General features: G+C 40.9%; 2 protein-coding genes and 1 long non-coding RNA gene across 7 annotated transcripts; all 3 read left to right on the top strand.

Moving 5' to 3' along the window:
• Positions 1-941: 941 nt before the first annotated feature.
• On the top strand, positions 942-6,458 carry LOC124009178 (zinc finger protein 768-like). 3 transcript variants are annotated; one of them, XM_046320740.1, is made up of 5 exons: positions 942-1,057; positions 1,354-1,599; positions 1,717-1,817; positions 3,262-3,376; positions 3,594-6,458. In XM_046320740.1, the coding sequence occupies exons 2-5, from the start codon at positions 1,386-1,388 to the stop codon at positions 4,694-4,696; spliced, it is 1,533 nt and encodes a 510-aa protein (XP_046176696.1). In that variant the 5' UTR covers positions 942-1,057; positions 1,354-1,385; the 3' UTR covers positions 4,697-6,458. The 3 variants fall into 3 exon arrangements, with proteins under 3 accessions (XP_046176696.1, XP_046176695.1, XP_046176697.1); XM_046320739.1 differs by lacking the exon at positions 942-1,057 and having other exon boundaries at positions 1,072-1,599; XM_046320741.1 differs by lacking the exon at positions 942-1,057 and having other exon boundaries at positions 1,072-1,599; positions 1,717-1,919.
• Positions 6,459-6,823: 365 nt separating this feature from the next.
• Positions 6,824-12,541, top strand: LOC124009172 (zinc finger protein 263-like). 3 transcript variants are annotated; one of them, XM_046320730.1, is made up of 7 exons: positions 6,824-7,184; positions 7,284-7,405; positions 7,561-7,675; positions 8,299-10,474; positions 10,570-10,691; positions 10,851-10,965; positions 11,180-12,541. In XM_046320730.1, exons 4-7 carry the CDS (start codon positions 10,270-10,272, stop codon positions 12,313-12,315), a joined length of 1,578 nt encoding a protein of 525 aa, XP_046176686.1. In that variant the 5' UTR covers positions 6,824-7,184; positions 7,284-7,405; positions 7,561-7,675; positions 8,299-10,269; the 3' UTR covers positions 12,316-12,541. The 3 variants fall into 3 exon arrangements, with proteins under 3 accessions (XP_046176686.1, XP_046176684.1, XP_046176685.1); XM_046320728.1 differs by lacking the exons at positions 7,284-7,405; positions 7,561-7,675; positions 8,299-10,474; XM_046320729.1 differs by lacking the exons at positions 8,299-10,474; positions 10,570-10,691; positions 10,851-10,965.
• A 3,940-nt stretch (positions 12,542-16,481) lies between these two features.
• On the top strand, positions 16,482-18,100 carry LOC124009182. The gene is made up of 3 exons (XR_006834234.1): positions 16,482-16,696; positions 17,119-17,199; positions 17,476-18,100. It is a non-coding gene; the product is annotated as an uncharacterized LOC124009182 (long non-coding RNA).
• The last annotated feature ends 107 nt before the right edge of the window (positions 18,101-18,207 follow it).

Below are 18,207 nucleotides of genomic sequence, written 5' to 3'. Positions count from 1 at the left end.
GGCAGGAAGGGAGGACCTGACTTTGGCAATATTGTGGAAGAAGGTGGAAGAATGAGGATTTGACAGTGTCGGATGTGGTGGTCGAAGGAATGTCACTTTTAATTTGAGGGTATTTTCATACATATCTGTTTTACCGTTTAGAAATTAATGCACTTTATGTATCTAGTCCCCCCATTTAAAAGTGTCATAAGTACTTATGGTGTGTTAATACATTATTTACCATAGATTTCTATTGGGTGCAACATAATCTCAAACACAACCAAAAAAACTGCAAATGCATCCAAGTTTGTAGTGTCACAAGCTTGGTGGCGGTGGGATTCTGGTATGTGCGGGTATAAGCTACGGATAATGAACACAGTTGCATTTTATCAATGGCAATTTTAATGAACAGAAATACCATGATGAGATCCTGAAGCCCATTGTTGTGCCATTCATCCGTCGCCATCCCCTCATGTTTCAGCACGGCCCCATGTTGGGACGGCCCCATGTTGCAAAGATCTGTACACAATTCCTGGAATCTAAAAATGTCCCAGTTCTTCCATGGCTTGCATACTCACCAGACATGTCATCCATTGAGCATGTTTGGGATGCTCTGTATCCACGTGTCGGAGAGCGTGTTCCACACTGGTTTTCTGATCCACGCCCCTACCTTTTTCTAACCAACAGATGCATATCTGTATTCCCAGTCATGTAAAATACATAGATTAGGGCCTAATTGATTTATTTCAATTGATTGATTTGTGATTTCCTTATATGAACTGTACCTCAGTAAAATATTTGAAATTTTGTGTGTTGCATTTATATTTTGTTCAGTGTGTTTTACTTTACCTTTTACTTTACCACATTTTCACAATAGTTTTATAAGGTTGTGTTGATGACAATATTTGATCATATATAAATATGTTGTGAAAGAGTAATTGGATGGAAACACCGTGCTGCATTTGTGGTTGGAACCACGTGCTCGAGTTTCAGGAGTGCCCTGTTAGGGTGAAGGAGGTTGAAGTAGCAGTTCCACAGTTTTCACCCCACACAGTTGGAGGCGGGATGCACTTCTAACGTATGTTTGCGGAAGAACAAGAAGCAGACCAAGAAATTCAATTGCGCACGCATTTCCCATATTGTTGCCAGTTAACAACATCTACGGATTGTTAATCGCACATTAGCTTGGAAATTGTTCACCCGCACAATAGGTGGCGAAATGCACATCAAGTTATTGCGAACGATATTATACCATAGAAGAAGAAGAAGGATTGCACGTATCTTCCGCTTCACTACATTGTTGTCATTTATGGACATATACGGATTGTTTATTGCACATAATCTTGGATATTGAATACTATTTACTTCACACAGGGAATACGCATCTGTAATTTGGATTGGACAAGATGGCAAGCTGCAATTTCCAGGCACAGTTGGTATCCATTCTGGAGGTATTGGCTAAAGCAGCTGTAGCAGAAATAAACAATCGTGTAGATGATAGCTGTGCTGTTATACGCATGGAAATTGTCCAAAGCCAGCGAGATATTGATGTACTGAAAAGGAAGTGTCAAATGATGGAGAGCGAGCTGAAGAAGACACGAGGACGAGTAAGGAGAAAAGGTAGTTGATTTATTCGTTATTCGTGGTAAATTGATTGTATATGCAAAAAACAAATGTGTGAATAGCCCTAATATTTGACTGAATAATTTTTTGATTTTTTTTATCCCATGGCATCAGAGAGATCTTCATATCCAGTCAATATCGTTTTGAATAAGCAGAGGAGTAACTCACAGTGGAGAGACGGAGAGAAGGCTGTTGAAGAGGACTCTCAACCCCAGGTGTAGCCCTTGATCATGACTCGCAATTCCATTACACATAAGAGTCATTGGATGAAGGTGTCTTCTGTACAGGGGAGCCTACATTACTATGCATCGCTTGAGGTACGGTTTTGGAAGCATAAGGAACTTAACTTTCATATAAGCGATAAATAATTTTTAAAACACCAAAAGGTTAAATTGATACACACCTTTTTATAGGTTTAGGGTTAGTGCTCCCATAAGGCCATATCCCCATGTTACAGTACGTGTTTACGGAAGACAGAGCTATTTAGCTAAGGTTACCAAGGCTGCTTCGAACACCTAGTGTATAATGGAAGAAGGCCGCCAGAAACGTGTTGTCACTGAAAAATATTGTCGGATACAACTGTGATAAAACCCGTTAAAACAGTGTACAGTAAGTGTATATTTTGCATTTATGGAATTATTTTGTTGTGACATCAAAGTAAAGGGCGTTATGTTTCTAGAACCGTATCGCAATTGAGAATCGATTTACGTTTAGTTTGGAGTATTTGGCTGTTTTGGCAGCCAGAGTCCGTCTACCTCTGAAAATAACATAAGATCCTTGGAACTTAAGGAGTGTAATACATGACCATTTACAGAGACCTGATCTCTTGGATCAATTCTGTTATCGGAATATCGGGAGAATTTACCGTTTTTGTGTGATTGAGTATGAAATACATTAGCTATGTGTTCATATACAAAGCCCTGGATAAACTCTCTCTGTAGCCTGCTCTCCCTCACCACTAGAAGCTTTCCATCTAAAAGGACCCACGAGCACCAATATGTGAAGTTCATAGAAGCAGGTAAAATTAAAGCTAAGATTCTATGTATATTTTTTTTTATAACTAAGGCATGTACAGTGGGGCAAAAAAGTATTTAGTCAGCCACCAATTGTGCAAGTTCTCCCACTTGAGAGACGCCTGTAATTTTTTATCATAGGTACACTTCAACTATGACAGACAAAATGAGAAGAAAAAAAATCCAGAAAATCACATTGTAGGATTTTTTATGCATTTATTTGCAAATTATGGTGGAAAATAAGTAGCAACCACGATCTACTAGGTGGTTGCTACTTAAAGTCCCCAGGGCCCTTACTGTGTTAGGCAAGACTGCTTCTCCTATTGTGCACGAGAGGCATGGAATGTTCTGGAAAGTATGCTTCAACTGGATGTAGTAGTCTAGTGGCCCTCGATGACTTTAAAACTCTGGTACAAAACTCTGTTCAGGAGGAGTGTAAATGTTTCGTGTAGGCTGGATTGTATTGCTGTGCTGATTTGATTGTATTGTATGTTTTAAGTGTTGTAATGTATTGATTGTTGCTGCCTTCTGGCCAGGTCTCCCTTGCAAAAGAGACTGTCTCAATGGGCTTTTCCTGGTTGAATAAAGATAATATAAATAAATATATGGCGTGTGTCCAGAGTAATAACCTCAGTCCCTGTTACAGCCTACAGATGTGGAGCAGAGAGTGGAGACTGAACTCATACTGATCAAAGATGAGGAACAAGCAGAGGATGTGTGGAAGACTGACCCTCAGGAAGAGCTCAGGATCACTGGAGAGGGTGGGTGTGACCATAAGGGGTACGGCTCAGTCTGTCTATGGAAGACTGTGAGGGTGTGGTGGTATGCACGTTGCAAATTGCTACATTGGTGTTAAGTGTTTTGTGTTCTGGCATATGGAGGGAATGTACGCACGCAGTCAGTTCTAAAGCAGTTGCATTTTGCAACTGTTAAGGGTATTTTATCATGTTTAATTTCTGTTCTTCCTCAAATCATTAGAGTCTGGTTCCAAGCCTGGGAAACCACCATCCTTTGAGCAACGGCACTGTGATGAGGACTTCATCACACAACCAAATACATCTCACGAAGACTCAGTGGAACATTACCCCAATTCTGATCGTCCAGAGGAACCAGGAACACCCCGGCTCGCATCTACAGAGGTGTTCAGCACAGAGCAGCACCGGCCGGACGAGGACTCACTAGACCTAGTGATGGTGAAAGAGGAGGAGCTGGATCAGACCATGACCCTGGCAGGACCTGACCAGTTTGTCGTGGATGAGACTGATGGGCAGCTGATGACCTCTGTGGGTCCAGGCAGAGACACTGACCCTGATGGCCACCCAGATTTCTCCTTTCATTCCACAGAAGAGTATTCTCAGAATATCTCAATGGTCCCATCTCATAGTGGGCTGCCATCTGTTCCTACTATGACAGATGAAGTGGGGCCATCGCTTCACTCTTCTATATGGAAACCACATGCTAACATGTTCAGTGCAGCAAAACACATGAAAATACATGTCAGGACATTGGCTGATGAGACTAGACAACAGATGCCAGAGGGACAGAGCAGTAAAAGGCTGAACTCCAATAATGAAGGAAATAGTTTAGCTCTACAGCCAAGACTGCATCAATACAGGGCTTCAGAAGCAACAGTGAGATTGAGTGAGTGCATGACAGGGTCAAACATGGCCACCACGTCCACCTTCTCTGGATACAGCCTGAGTCACAGTAGTTTTAACATGGTGAAGAGAATGAGGACTCAGTGGAGGTCGGGCGGCACCACCGAGAGGCGTTTCAGCTGCACCTTCTGTGGTAAGAGCTTCCCGCGTTTCTGGCAGCTAAAAGAACACCTCCGAAGTCACACTGGAGAGAAACCGTACACCTGCGAACAGTGTGGCAGGAGTTTTACCAAGCAGTGCAACTTGATCAGACATGCTGTGGTCCACAGCGGAGAGAAGCCCTACAAGTGCACACAGTGTGGGAAATGCTTCACTCAGCGCTCCAATATGACGTCACATCAAAGAACTCACATAGGAGAGAGTCCAGTGTCTCAATACGTGGCACCCGCATACCCTGGGGATCCACAAACAAGTTTAATGTAGTCTCAGAACAGATGGAACAAATAGGAACATAATTGCATTATGCTTCAGAAAACACTTTCAATGTGAAAATGTAGATCAATCAACACTTCTCGCTATCTTCTACACTATCTGATGTGCTTTGTTTTTGTATCTAATACCTCTACCGATACACTCCCCTATGTATTTATTTGGACAGTGAAGCTAAAACCTTTTATTTGGCTCTATACTCCAGGATTTTGGATTTGAGATCAAATGTTTTATATGAGCTGACAGTACAGAATGTCACCTTTTATTTTGAGGATATTTTCTGACATATTTTACTGTTTAGAAATGAAAGCACTGTATGTATGTACTCTCCCCCCATTTGAAGGAGGCATAAGTATTTTGACAAATTCACGTATGATGCATTACATATTCTCAAAAGTTTGATATTTGGTCCCATATTCTTAGCACACAATGACTACATCAATCTTGTGACTACAAACTTGTTGGATTCATTTGCAGTTTGTTTTGGATTATGTTGCGCCCTGTATAAATGAATGGTAAATAATTTATTGTGTCATTTTGGAGTCACTTTTATTGTAAATAAGAATAGAATATGTTTCTGAACCCTTTTACATTAATGTGAATGCTACCATGATTAAGGATAATCATGAATGAATCCTAGCAAATGATGAGTGAGAAAGTTAGAGGCATGAATATCATACCACACAAATAGACGCTTACCTCCCATATTATTGGTAATGGTGAGAGGTTAGCATGTTTTGGGGGCATGATCTATGTGCATCTGTAACTTTCTCACTCATTATCTACGATTCATTTAGGATTATTCATAATCATGGTAGCATCCCCATTCTTAATTTCTTATTTACAATAAAAGTGACTCTGACGCAATACATTATTTACCATTCATTTCTACATTTACATTTAAGTCATTTAGCAGACGCTCTTATCCAGAGCCACTACATCAACCGAAGCAGTCAAAACAAACTGCAAATGAAACCAACAACTTTGTATAGTCACAAGTTTGATGTAGTCATTGTGTGGTAGGAATGTGTGACCAAATACTTAACTTTTGACTAAATTAAATAAATTAAGTGAATTTGTCCAAAATACTTATGACACCTTCGAATGGGGTTGGCAAGCAGTCTCGAGGTTAGAGCATTGGGCCAATAACCCAAAGGTTGCTGGTTCAAATAAGGGAGCAGACAAGGAAATCTTTCACCCTTGTGCCTTTGAGCAAGGCACTTAATCCAAATTGCCCCAGGGGCACTAGACAATGGAGAGCCTGCCTGTGACTCCACTCCCTGCGGGTGTCTCGGGAGTTGGGATATGCAAGAAATACATTTTCATTACACACTTGTGTGACAAATATAATCACCCCCAAAATTATTATTCTAAATGTGGTGGTTAGATATATGACGTGCATAAACAGATATGCATTAAATATCCTCAAATAAAAGGTGACATTCCGTACTGTCCCCTGATATAAAACATTTTATCTCAAATCCAAAATACTGGAGTATAGAGCCAAATTAAAAGTTATAGCTTCATTGTCCAAAAGAATACATAGGGGAGTATATGCATGTGCCTTTAAAACCCTAAGAGAATAACCTCCTAATGTAACTCTGCTATAATGCATGTATAATGCGATAGTTACTTGAAATATACAGTATCATTGAAGGAAATGTACATGAAACTAGTTTAATATCTTTGTTCCCCAGCTGAGTTTCTAACAAGTTGCATACCTTTTTCAAACCTTTAATAAATACCATACCACATTTTCAGAATAGTTTCATTAGGTTGTGTCGATGTCAATATTTGATCATATATAAACCATGAGTTTTAATGAATGGTAGAAAGTGTTTTGGTATTTTACGTTTTACCAAAGTGCGTCATTCATTATGCATTAATAACCATGCATGTGGGTCACTGCACAATGCACTCTCCCCTACATGTAGCCATAACAATTGACTAAAACTGAAGACGTTTTTAATTTATTAGATATGGCAACCCTACATGCAGACCTGAATAAACCCTGGTGCAGTATTTGTCTTGCCTGTGCTAATTCTTACAGTTTGAAGGTTTGTTGCAGTCTCATATTTACGGTAATAAATACTTACGTCACGAGTTGAACGGAGGTCCGATTGCAATTGCGCACGCATCTCCACTTCAGACATTAGACATTGTTGCTATTTATCAACATCTACGGTTTGTTTATTGCACATTAGCTTGGACATTGTAGACCATTTACCTTACACAGAGAATACAAATCTGTAATTTGGGCTGGACAAGATGGCTAGCAGCAATTTTCAGGCGCAGTTATTATCCATTATGGAGGTATTAGCTAAAGCAGCTGTAGCAGAAATAAACCAACGTGTAGATGATAGCTGTGCAGTTATACGTTTGGAAATGACCCAAAGCCAGCGAGATATTGATGTACTGAAAAGGAAGTGTCAAATGATGGAGAGCGAGCTGAAGAAGACACATGGACGAGTCAGGAGAAAAGGTAGTTGATGTGTTATTCATAGTCATTTGAATACATTGCATATTTAAAACCGAATTGTGTGAAATGTAGCTCGAATATTTGAATACAATTATTTTCCAGGTTTTTACCCGATGGCATCAGAGAGATCTTCATATCCAGTCAAGATTGTTTTGAACAAGCAGAGAAGTAGCTCACAGCGGAGAGACCGAGAGAGTGCTGTTGAAGGGGACTCTCAACCGCAGGTGTGATCCATCACCTTTTACAATTACAGAGTACTGACCTATTGATTCATTTCTGTTATTGTAACGTCAGAAGAATGTACTTTTGTGTGATTTATGAGTATGAAAAGGGTTAGATATGGTGTGTCTCCAGATTAATAACCTCAGTCCCCTGTTAGTCTACCGATGTGGAGCAGGGAGTGAAGACTGAACTCATACTGATCAAAGATGAGGAGACAGCAGAGGACGTGTGGAAGACTGACCCTCAGGAAGAGATCAGGATCACTGGAGAGGGTGGGTGTGACCATAAGGGGCACTGCTCTGTCTGTCTATGGACGACTGTGTGGGTGTGGTGGTATGCACGTTCCAAATGGCTACATTGATGTTCTGTGTTTTATGTTAGCATATAAGGTGCCAACGTACAGACATAGTCAGTCCTAAAGCAGACATGGTATGCAACTGTTAAAGGAATACTTCAGAATTTTGCCTTTTCCTTACTTCCCCAGAGTCAGATGAATTCGTGGGTACCATTTTTTTTGTCTCTATCCAGTATGAATGAAGGTAAAGTAGATTTGCGAGCCAATGCTAACTAGCATTAGCGCAATGACTGGAAGTCCCTGGGTATCTTCTAGTATACTACAGTAGTAGATAATCATAGACTTTGTAAGTCGCTCTGGATAAGAGCGTCTGCTAAATGACTTAAATGTAAATGTAAATGACTTCCAGTCATTCATTGCGCTAACGCTAGTTAACATTGTCTCGCAAACTACCTCTAACTTCCTTCATACTGGACACAGATATATAAAAAATTGTATCCACAAGTTCATCTGACTGGGGAAGTAGATAAAGGGCCTCATTGACAAAATCATAAAGTGTCTTTTGTAATGTTCATTTTATTTTTATCCTAAAATCTTTAGAGTCTGGTTCCAAGCCTGGGAAACCACCATCCTTTGAGCAACAGCTCTGTGATGAGGACTTAATCACACAACCCAACATATCTTCCGAAAACTCAGTGGAACATTACCCCAATTCTGATCGTCCAGAGGAACCAGGAACACTCCGGCTCGCATCTACAGAGGTGTTCAGTACAGAGCAGCACCGGCCAGCCAAGAGCAAGGACTCACTAGACCTAGTGATGGTGAAGGATGAGAAAGAGGAGGAGCTGGATCAGACCACAGTCCCGGCAGGACCTGACCAATTTGTAATGGATGACACTGATGGGCATCTATGGACGTCTGTTGATCCAGGCAGAGATACTGACCCTGATGTCCACCCAGATTTCTCCTTTCATTCCACAGAAGAGTACTCTCAGAATATCTCAATTTTCCCATCTCATGATATCGGGCCATCACTTCACTATTCTATTGTGAAACCACATGCTAACATGTTCAGTGCAGCAGCACACATGAAAAGACATGTCAGAACATCGGCTGATGAGACTAGACAACAGATGTCAGAGGGACAGAGCAGTGAGATGCTGAACTCAAGTAATGAAGGAAATAGTTTAGCTCTACAGCCAAGGCAACATCAATACAGGGCTTCAGAAGCAACAGTGAGATTGAGTGAGTGCACGACAGGGTCAAACATGGCCACCACCTCCACCTTCTCAGGATACAGCCTGAGTCGCAGTAGTTTTAACATGGTGAAGAGAATGAGGACTCAGTGGAGTTCTGGCAGCACCACCGAGAGGCGTTTCAGCTGCACCTTCTGTGGGAAGCGCTTCCAACGTTTCTGGCAGCTCAAAGAACACCTCCGAAGTCACACCGGAGAGAAACCGTACACCTGTGAACAGTGTGGCAAGAGTTTCACCAAGCAGTGCAACCTGATCAGACATGCTCTGGTCCACAGTGGGGAGAAACCGTATGAGTGCACACAGTGTGGGAAATGCTTCACCCAGCGCTCCAAAATGACATCACATCAGAGAACTCACATAGGAGAGAGTGCAGTGTCTCAATATGTGGCACCCGCATACCCTGGGGATCCACGCAGAAGTTTAATGTAGTCTCAGAACAGATGGATCAAATAGGAACATAATTGCATTTTCTATGGGAAAATATAGGAAAGAAGATATTTTGGGACATTTTGACAAGATTTTTGTCCTAATTGATTTGTGAAATGGTTTTTCTATTTGACTGTTAATGGATCATCACTTTTATTTTATTAACCTGTTTATTTACACCTGGTAACATTGTGTATTGCTACCACAAAATCGTAAAAAACATGTTATATTCAATAACATTTATTTAATTAAAGAGTCCATCTGCGGTTTTAAAAAAAAGTGATATACCTTTTCTAACCTTTAATAAATACCATACCACATTTTCAGAATGATTTCATAAGGTTGTGTCGATGAGAGTGTAGATGACAACATTAATGACAATATTTGATCATTCATGAGTTTTTATGAATGGTTGAAGAACGGGTTTTTGTATTTTACGTTTTACCACAGTGAGGAATGCATTATGTATTGATAGCCTTTTTATGCATTAATAACCATGTGAGCCACTGCATTGCACTCTCTCCTACATGTAGCCATACCTATTGGCAACAAAACCACGGCGTTTTACAATCTGAATTCTTTATTCAGAAAGTTAAACGTGTTCTTTTTTTGTCAATAGAGATAGCTACCCAACACGGTATCTGCAGACTATAATCGACCCTTGTATTTGTCTTGCCAGTGCTAATTCTAACAATTTGAAGGGCTGTTGCAGTCGCATATTTACGGTAATAAATACTTACGTCAAGAGTTTAACGGAAGTGCTATTGAAATTGCGCACTCATCTCACACTTCACTACATTGTTATTTAGCAAGATCTACGGATTGTTTATTGCACATTAGCTATTTACTTCACACAGAGAATACACATCTGTAATTTGGGCTGGACAAGATGGCCAGCTGCAATTTTCAGGCTCAGTTTGTATCCATTATGGAGGTATTGGCTAAAGCAGCTGTAACAGAAATAAACAAACGTGTAGATGATAGCTGTGCTGTTATACGTTTGGAAATTACCCAAAGCCAGCGAGATATTGATGTACTGAAAAGGAAGTGTCACATGATGGAGAGCGAGCTGAAGAAAACGCGCAGACGAAAGGGTAGTTGTGTTATTATTCGTGGTAAATTGATTGAATATGCAAAACCCAAATGTGTGAATAGCCATAATATTTGACTGAATATAATGATTTTCCAGGTTTTTACCCCATGGCATCAGAGAGATCTCCATATCCAGTCAAGATTGTTTCGAACAAGCAGAATAGTAGCTCACAGTGGAGAGACTGCGATATGTCTGTTGAAGGGGACTCTCAACCCCAGGTGTGATACATCACCTTTTACAATTACAGAGACCTGACCTCTTGGATCAATTCTGATATTGGATTATCAAGAGAATTTACTGCTTTTGTGTGATTCATGAGTATGAAAAGGGTTAGATATGCTGTGTGTCCAGAGTAATAACCTCAGTCCCTGTTACAGCCTACAGATGTGGAGCAGAGAGTGGAGACTGAACCCATACTGATCAAAGATGAGGAGACAGCAGAGGACGTGTGGAAGACTGACCCTCAGGAAGAGCTCAGGATCACTGGAGAGGGTGGGTGTGACCATAAGGGGTACTGCTCTGTCTGTCTATGGAATACTGTGGGTGTGGTGGTGTGCACTTTTACAAATTGCTACATTGGTATTGGGTGTTTTATGTTCTGGCATATTTAGCGCACGGACACACAGTCAGTTCTAAAGCAGTCATGTTTTGCAACTGTTAAGGGTCTTTTGTAATGTTTATTTTATATTGATCCCCAAATCTTTAGAGTCTGGTTCCAAGCCTGGGAAACCACCATCCTTTGAGCAACAGCTCTGTGATGAGGACTTCATCACACAACCCAATATATCTCCCAGAGACTCAGTGGAACATTACCCCAATTCTGATCATCCAGAGGAACCAGGCACACCCTGGCTATCATCTACAGAGGTGTTCAACACAGAGCAGGACCGGCCAGACGAGGACTCACTAGACCTAGTGATGGTGAAGGATGAGAAAGAGGAGGAGTTAGATCCGACCACGGCCCTGGCAGGACCTGACCAGTTTGTTATGGATGAGACGGATGGGCAGCTGTGGACCTCTGTGGGTCCAGGCAGAGACACTGACCCTGATGGCCACCCAGATTTCTCCTTTCATTCCACAGAAGAGTACTCTCAGAATATCTCAATTTTCCCATCTCATAGTGGGCTGCCATCTGTTCCTACTATGACAGATGAAGTGGGGCCATCGCTTCACTCTTCTATATGGAAACCACATGCTAACATGTTCAGTGCAGCAGCACACATGAAAAGACATATCAGGACAATGGCTGATGAGACTAGACAACAGATGCCAGAGGGACAGAGCAGTGAGATGCTGAACTCAAGTAATGAAGGAAATAGTTTAGCTCTACAGCCAAGACTGCATCAATACAGGGCTTCAGAAGCAACAGTGAGATTGAGTGAGTGCATGACAGGGTCAAACATGGCCACCACCTCCACCTTCTCTGGATACAGCCTGAGTCACAGTAGTTTTAACATGGTGAAGAGAATGAGGACTCAGTGGAGATCAGGTGGAAACACAGAGAGGCGTTTCAGCTGCACCTTCTGTGGGAAGAGCTTCCAGCGTCTCTGCCAGCTCAAAGTACACCTCCGGAGTCACACCGGAGAGAAACCGTACACCTGTGAACAGTGTGGCAGGAGTTTTACTAAGCAGTGCAACCTGATCAGACATGCTCTGGTCCACACCGGGGAGAAACCGTATGAGTGCACACAGTGTGGGAAATGCTTCACCCAGCGCTCCAAAATGAAGTCACATCAAAGAACTCACGTAGGGGAGGGTCCAGTCTCTCAATACGTGGTACCCGCATTCCCTGGGGATCCACACACAAGTTTATTGTTGTCTCAGAACAGATGGAATAAATAGTTCATAATTGCATAGTTTTTCTGTAACAATTACGTAAACTACACACTGTGTACTAATCGTATTACATAGTATTTAGAACGTACTGTTTTGTTAATTGAATGCCGCAAGCAAGAAATACTAGGCTCCTCCTACTGAGAAGGCCTCATCTGATGTGTTATTTTGGTACAGCGTGTCTCATCAGTTCTACCTTTTTCTCTCCTTTAATAAATACCATACCACATTTTCAGACGGGTTTCTTTAGCTTGTGTTCATGAGAATGGAAATGACAATATTTGATCATATATAAAGCACTAGTTTTTATGAATGGCTGAAGTGTTTCTGTATTTTACGTTTCACCACAGTGTCGTGCATTATGCATCTATAGCCTTTTATAATTGATAACCATGTGAGCCATTGCCATGGGGTAAATTCTGGAGAACTTATTCAGATATTAAAGCGTCTTATTTTTAGTCAATAGAGATGGCTACCCTACACTGTAAATTCAGACTAGAATATAGTCTGGTACAGTATTTGCCTTTCCAGTGCTAGTTCTAAGAATTTTCAACGTCTGTTGTAGTCTCAAATTTATGGTAATAAATAGTTGCATCGTGAGTTGAACGGAAGTGTGATTGCAATTGCTCATGCATCTCCCACTTCACTACATTGTTGTCATTTAGCCACTTCTACGAACTGTTTATTGCTCATTAGCTTGGAAATTGTAGACTTTTTACTTCAAATAAAGAATCAAAATATATTTTAGGCTGGACAATATGGTGGGCTGCAATTTTCAGCTGCAGTTATTATCCATTATGGAGGTATTGGCTAAAGCAGCAGTAGCATAAATAAACTAACGTGTAGATGATAGCTGTGCTGTTATACGTTTGGAAATGACCCAAAGCCAGCGAGATATTGATGTATTGAAAAGGAAGTGTCAAATGATGGAGAGCGAGCTGAAAACACGCAGATGAAAAGGTAGTTGTGTTATTATTCATTATAATATTGATTGCATGTGCAAAACAAGAATGTGTGAATAGCCCTAATATTTCATTGAATACAGTTATTTTCCAGGGTTTTACCACGTGGCATCAAAGAGATCTTCATATCCAGTCGAGATTGTTTTGAACAAGCAAAGGAGTACATCACAGATATGTAGAGACAGTGTAGAGACAGCGAGATGTCTGTTGAAGAGGTCTCTCAACGCAATGTGTGGTACATCACCATTTACCATTTTTTTCACCTTTATTTAACCAGGTAGACTAGTTGAGAACAAGTTCTCATTTACAACTGCGACCTGGCCAGGATAAAGCAAAGCAGTTCGACACATACAACAACACAGAGTTGCACATGGAATAAACAAACATACTGTCAATAATGCAGTAGAAAAAGTCTATACAGTGTTAGCAGATGAGGTAGGATGAGGGAGGTAAAGCAATAAATAGGCCATGGTGGCAAAAGTAATTACAATATAGCATTTAAACACTGGAATGGTAAATGTGCAGAAGATGAATGTGCAAGTAGAGATACTGGGGTGCAAAGCAAAATATATAACAGTTTGGGGATGAGGTAGTTGGGCTATGTACAGTTGCAGTGATCTGTGAGCTGCTCTGACAGCTGGTGCTTGAAGGTAGTGAGGGAGATATGAGTCTCCAGCTTCAGTGATTTTTGCAGTTGTTCCAGTCATTGGCAGCAGAGAACGTGAAGGAAAGGCGGCCAAAGGAAGAATTGCCTTTGGGGGTGACCAGTGAGATATACCTGCTGGAGCGTGTGCTATGAGTGCTGCTACCAGTGAGCTGAGATAAGGCGGGGCTTTACCAAGCAGAGACTTGTAGATGTATGAAGCAAGGGCCAGCGAACGAGAGCGTACAGGTCACAGTGGTGGGTAATATATGGGGCTTTTATGGGGCTTTGGTGACAAAAAGGATGGCACTGTGATAGACTGCATCCAATTTGTTGAGTAGACTGTTGGAGGCTATTTTGTAAATGAAATCGCCGAAGTCGAGAATCGGTAGGATGGTCAGTTGAGAAGTCACTACAGAGTTGTTAATTATAACAATTGAAATGCTAATCCTTTACGCATGAACGCTCACTCATTCGGGAACAATTGCAATCAATATATATTTACGCCCAGTGTCTCGTCTTGATCGCTGTTGAAAAGTTTGTTTCTTTTGTAGAATTGTCCGTTTCTCTCTCTCTGTTGTGGTTATAATGGATCGTTCAGAGTGGCATTCATTCATGTTCGTAATAGAATGGATGTTTCGGCGGTTGTCCTTCGCGTTCAATGATATCAAATTCCTAGCTGCAGACTAGTAATTAATATCAAAGACTTGTTCGATCGTCTAAGAGTTTAACCACCTGGTATGGTTAAAAGATTCAGCAATGGTCTACAACCTTTGTACTCCCGTGATGGAGAGAAACATGGTCTGGTGATAATTTCTCAAAGTAGGGTTTTATTCGGAATTGCAGAAAAGGGCTGTCCCAGCATGCCTGACCCTAACTGGGCTCAGGGGCGTTCCTCTGATTAAATTAAACTCAAAAGGGAATTGGAGTTTCCTTCATTAAACAGTCCAAAATCACATCACACAATTTTACAAACAGTATCATTTTCACTCATTCATCTTATACAACAATTAGATGTAAATCTCATATCTGAGGCTATTATAGAAACAGCGTTATGGCAATGTGGCCACACTGTCTCCCATGAGCTTCCCCAAAATGTAACAAACGGACTAGTTCATAGCTGGATTCTTCACCGAACTTTTATACCTTGTCCGGGACATGAAATTTGTTCAGACCTCAAGTTCTGTGAGGTGGAAGAAATTCCTTTGTTCTCTATGAAAATTCACTCAGTCTCTTATACTGTGTGGCCATGAGGCAGGGTCTTCTCAGGAATTTACGACCTCTATCTGACCACAACAGCCTAGTTGAAGAAGGCAGGGAGAGGGGGATGGGCTTGCTGTACCCAAAGAGGGCAACGTCATGACACCACAATAAGTTGGGTGAATTTTGGCTTCCTCCTGACAGAGCTGGTGTAACTGAGCTAGGTTTGTAAGCCTCCTTGCTCGCACACACTTTTTCAGTTCTGCCCACAAATGTTCTATGGGATTGAGGTCAGGGCTTTGTGATGGTCACTCCAGTATCTTGACTTTGCTGTCCTTAAGCCATTTTGCCACAACTTTGGAAGTATGCTTGGGGTCATTGTCCATTTGGAAGACCCATTTGCAACCAAGCTTTAACTTCCTGACAGATGTCTTGAGATGTTGCTTCAATATATATTTCCTACCTCATGATGCCATCTATTTTGTGAAGTGCACCAGTCACTCTTTCAGCAAAGCACCCCCACAACATGATGCTGCCACCCCCTTGCTTCACAGTTGGGGTGGTGTTCTTCGGCTTGCAAGCCTCCCCCTTTTTCCTCCAAACATAACAATGGTCATTATGGCCAAACTGTTCTATTTTTGTTTCATCAGACCAGAGGACATTTCTCCAGAAAGTACAATCTGTGCTTTTAGATGAATAATATGTAGGGGTAATTTAGTCTGTATTGTCTAGGTAGTGTCTGACTATCTGGAATGTCACGTCTTGCCACAAGGGACAGTCTCATATCAGGTCAGGTTAATTAATAACTCAATTCAACTTGATTTTCGAGTTAGATTTTGAAGTTATTCTGCTGCCTTAAAATGTTAAGTATGTCTTCTCAAAACTAGACAACATTTTTTTTGTTTCAGTGTAATAGGCTATACATGTTCATACAAATTTAGATTTTAAATCTGGAAACGACACACTTATTTAAGCTGACACCACTGGTACTGTCACGTTTGTTGTAAGAATCATCGGACCAAGGTGCAGCGTGATATGGTTTCCACATATTTATCTAGTGAAACGCACAAAACAATAAAGAATGAACGAAGTCAATGAAGTGCTAACAGGCAACTAAACATAAACAAGATCCCACAAACACAGGTGGGAAAAATAACGACTTAAATATGATCCCCAATTAGAGACAAAGATTACCAGGTGCCTCTAATTGGGAATCATACAAAACACCAACATAGAAAATGAAACTAGAACACAACATAGACATAGAAATACTAGATCACCCCCTATTCACGCCCTGACCTACTATACCATAGAGAAACAATGGCTTTCTATGGTCAGGGCATGACAGGTACTGTATAAAACTGGTAATCTAAATCAAAGGTCATTAGATGCTGTATATTGCTAAATAGATGAGAGAAATTGATTGGTAGTTTGAAGGATTTACTGTTTCATTGATTTGCCAGAGGCAGAGATAATGGGGAAGAGAGAAAGAGAAAGAGAGAAACTCAGGAAGTCAACAGGGGAAGTTTAGTGGTTTCTTACGTCAATGCTTGCTGTTGCTTGGTTGTGCCGGTGCAGAGTGAAGGTAAGGAATAGTTTAACTCTTTTTCTTACTCTTTCTCATTCTTGTTTATACCTCAAACTCACTCTGAAATTTGAGAGGAGTAACAGTAACGGTGTGCTAGGGGTGGATTGGTAGAGGTCAGGGGTTTTTGGGGACGTGGTGGGGTCAGGCTCAGAAGGTTCATGATCTACGACAGGCCTGCAGTCAGAACGACGTACAGTTCAATTGACGTCCGCTTTCATGAGAAGGCAAAAATAGCCACGAGATGCAGGGAGGAGAGGTGCTCTTATCAGTCACAGATAACAGCCAGAGCCATGGTTTGGGGTGTCAGGGTGACCATCAGCATAATCATACACATTTTGATACATATTGTGAAGCATCTGTAAACAAATTCTTATATGAATAATTTATTAACTGTACTGTAATTTGTGTCCTGTCTCCAGAGTTGGTTGTGTGTGGAGATTCCAAGGGAATCGTGGTTCAAGCAGCCACCAAACATCAACTCTTGGAGCAGCAAGAAACCTGTAAGAGCTCTCCCTTTTCCTCTGATGAAACTGAAGATTGATTTTCCCTAGGCACACAGCGACAGGATCAGTGTACTGTGACTCAACAACAGCACGATGATCTCAGCATCCCATGACAAAACTGTGGGACAGAAACACCAAGAAACAGTTTCATGTCATTTTAACTCTTCAGTTTCCACACACTCAAATGAGTTCATCAAGAATGGATGAAAAATCAGACCAATGCACTTTTTGTTTATATATGCTTACACTCCCTCTCTCTCTAACTCTGTACAGGTGTGTGTGTGGGTCCTGTTATGGTCTTGGAGTTGAACCCACACTGCTCCAGTGAACTGGTGTGTGGCGATGCACTGGGCCAGCTCTACTTCCTCTCCTGGAGAGAATAACCACCCTGTGTACACACACAGTCCATTGTATACACACACTGCTCCATATACATCTAATCATAATTAACTAACTCTAACACGGATATGTCAGTACTACTGTAATCGAATGCATATTCTCTCAGGCAGCTCCATCAATGTTATCTTCTACACACTATCTAATATGCATACTCTTTATATCTAATACCTCTACTTATATATGTACGTGCCTTAAAAACACGTACAAGTGAAGAACCTCAATGTAAATCAGCTATAATGCATATTATTTTAAGTTTACATTAAACTAGATTATTGTCCTTGATCCCCAGCTGTGTCAAACAAGATATATCCCTTTAATAAATAATATACCACATTTTCAGAATGGTTTCATTAGGTTGTGTGGATGACAACAGAGATGGCAATATTTTAAATGTTTAACAATTTCCTGACACCTGTGTTCAATTCTTTATAAATGCATTATTAGACTCATAAGGAACCATAACTTTGAATAATGGTTGAATAAACTGTTTTTTATTTTATCACAGTGTGTTGTGCATTATACATTTAAATAGTGCATTATAAATGCATATAACCTTTTATGCAGTTCTAACCATGTGAGCCACTGGACTTTAACGTATCATTTTTT

This window comes from Oncorhynchus gorbuscha, linkage group LG22, assembly GCF_021184085.1.
Source record: "Oncorhynchus gorbuscha isolate QuinsamMale2020 ecotype Even-year linkage group LG22, OgorEven_v1.0, whole genome shotgun sequence".
Taxonomy (NCBI): domain Eukaryota; kingdom Metazoa; phylum Chordata; class Actinopteri; order Salmoniformes; family Salmonidae; genus Oncorhynchus; species Oncorhynchus gorbuscha.
The sequence above is the reverse complement of the archived record's forward strand: the minus strand, read 5'-3'. Positions and strand labels throughout refer to the sequence as shown.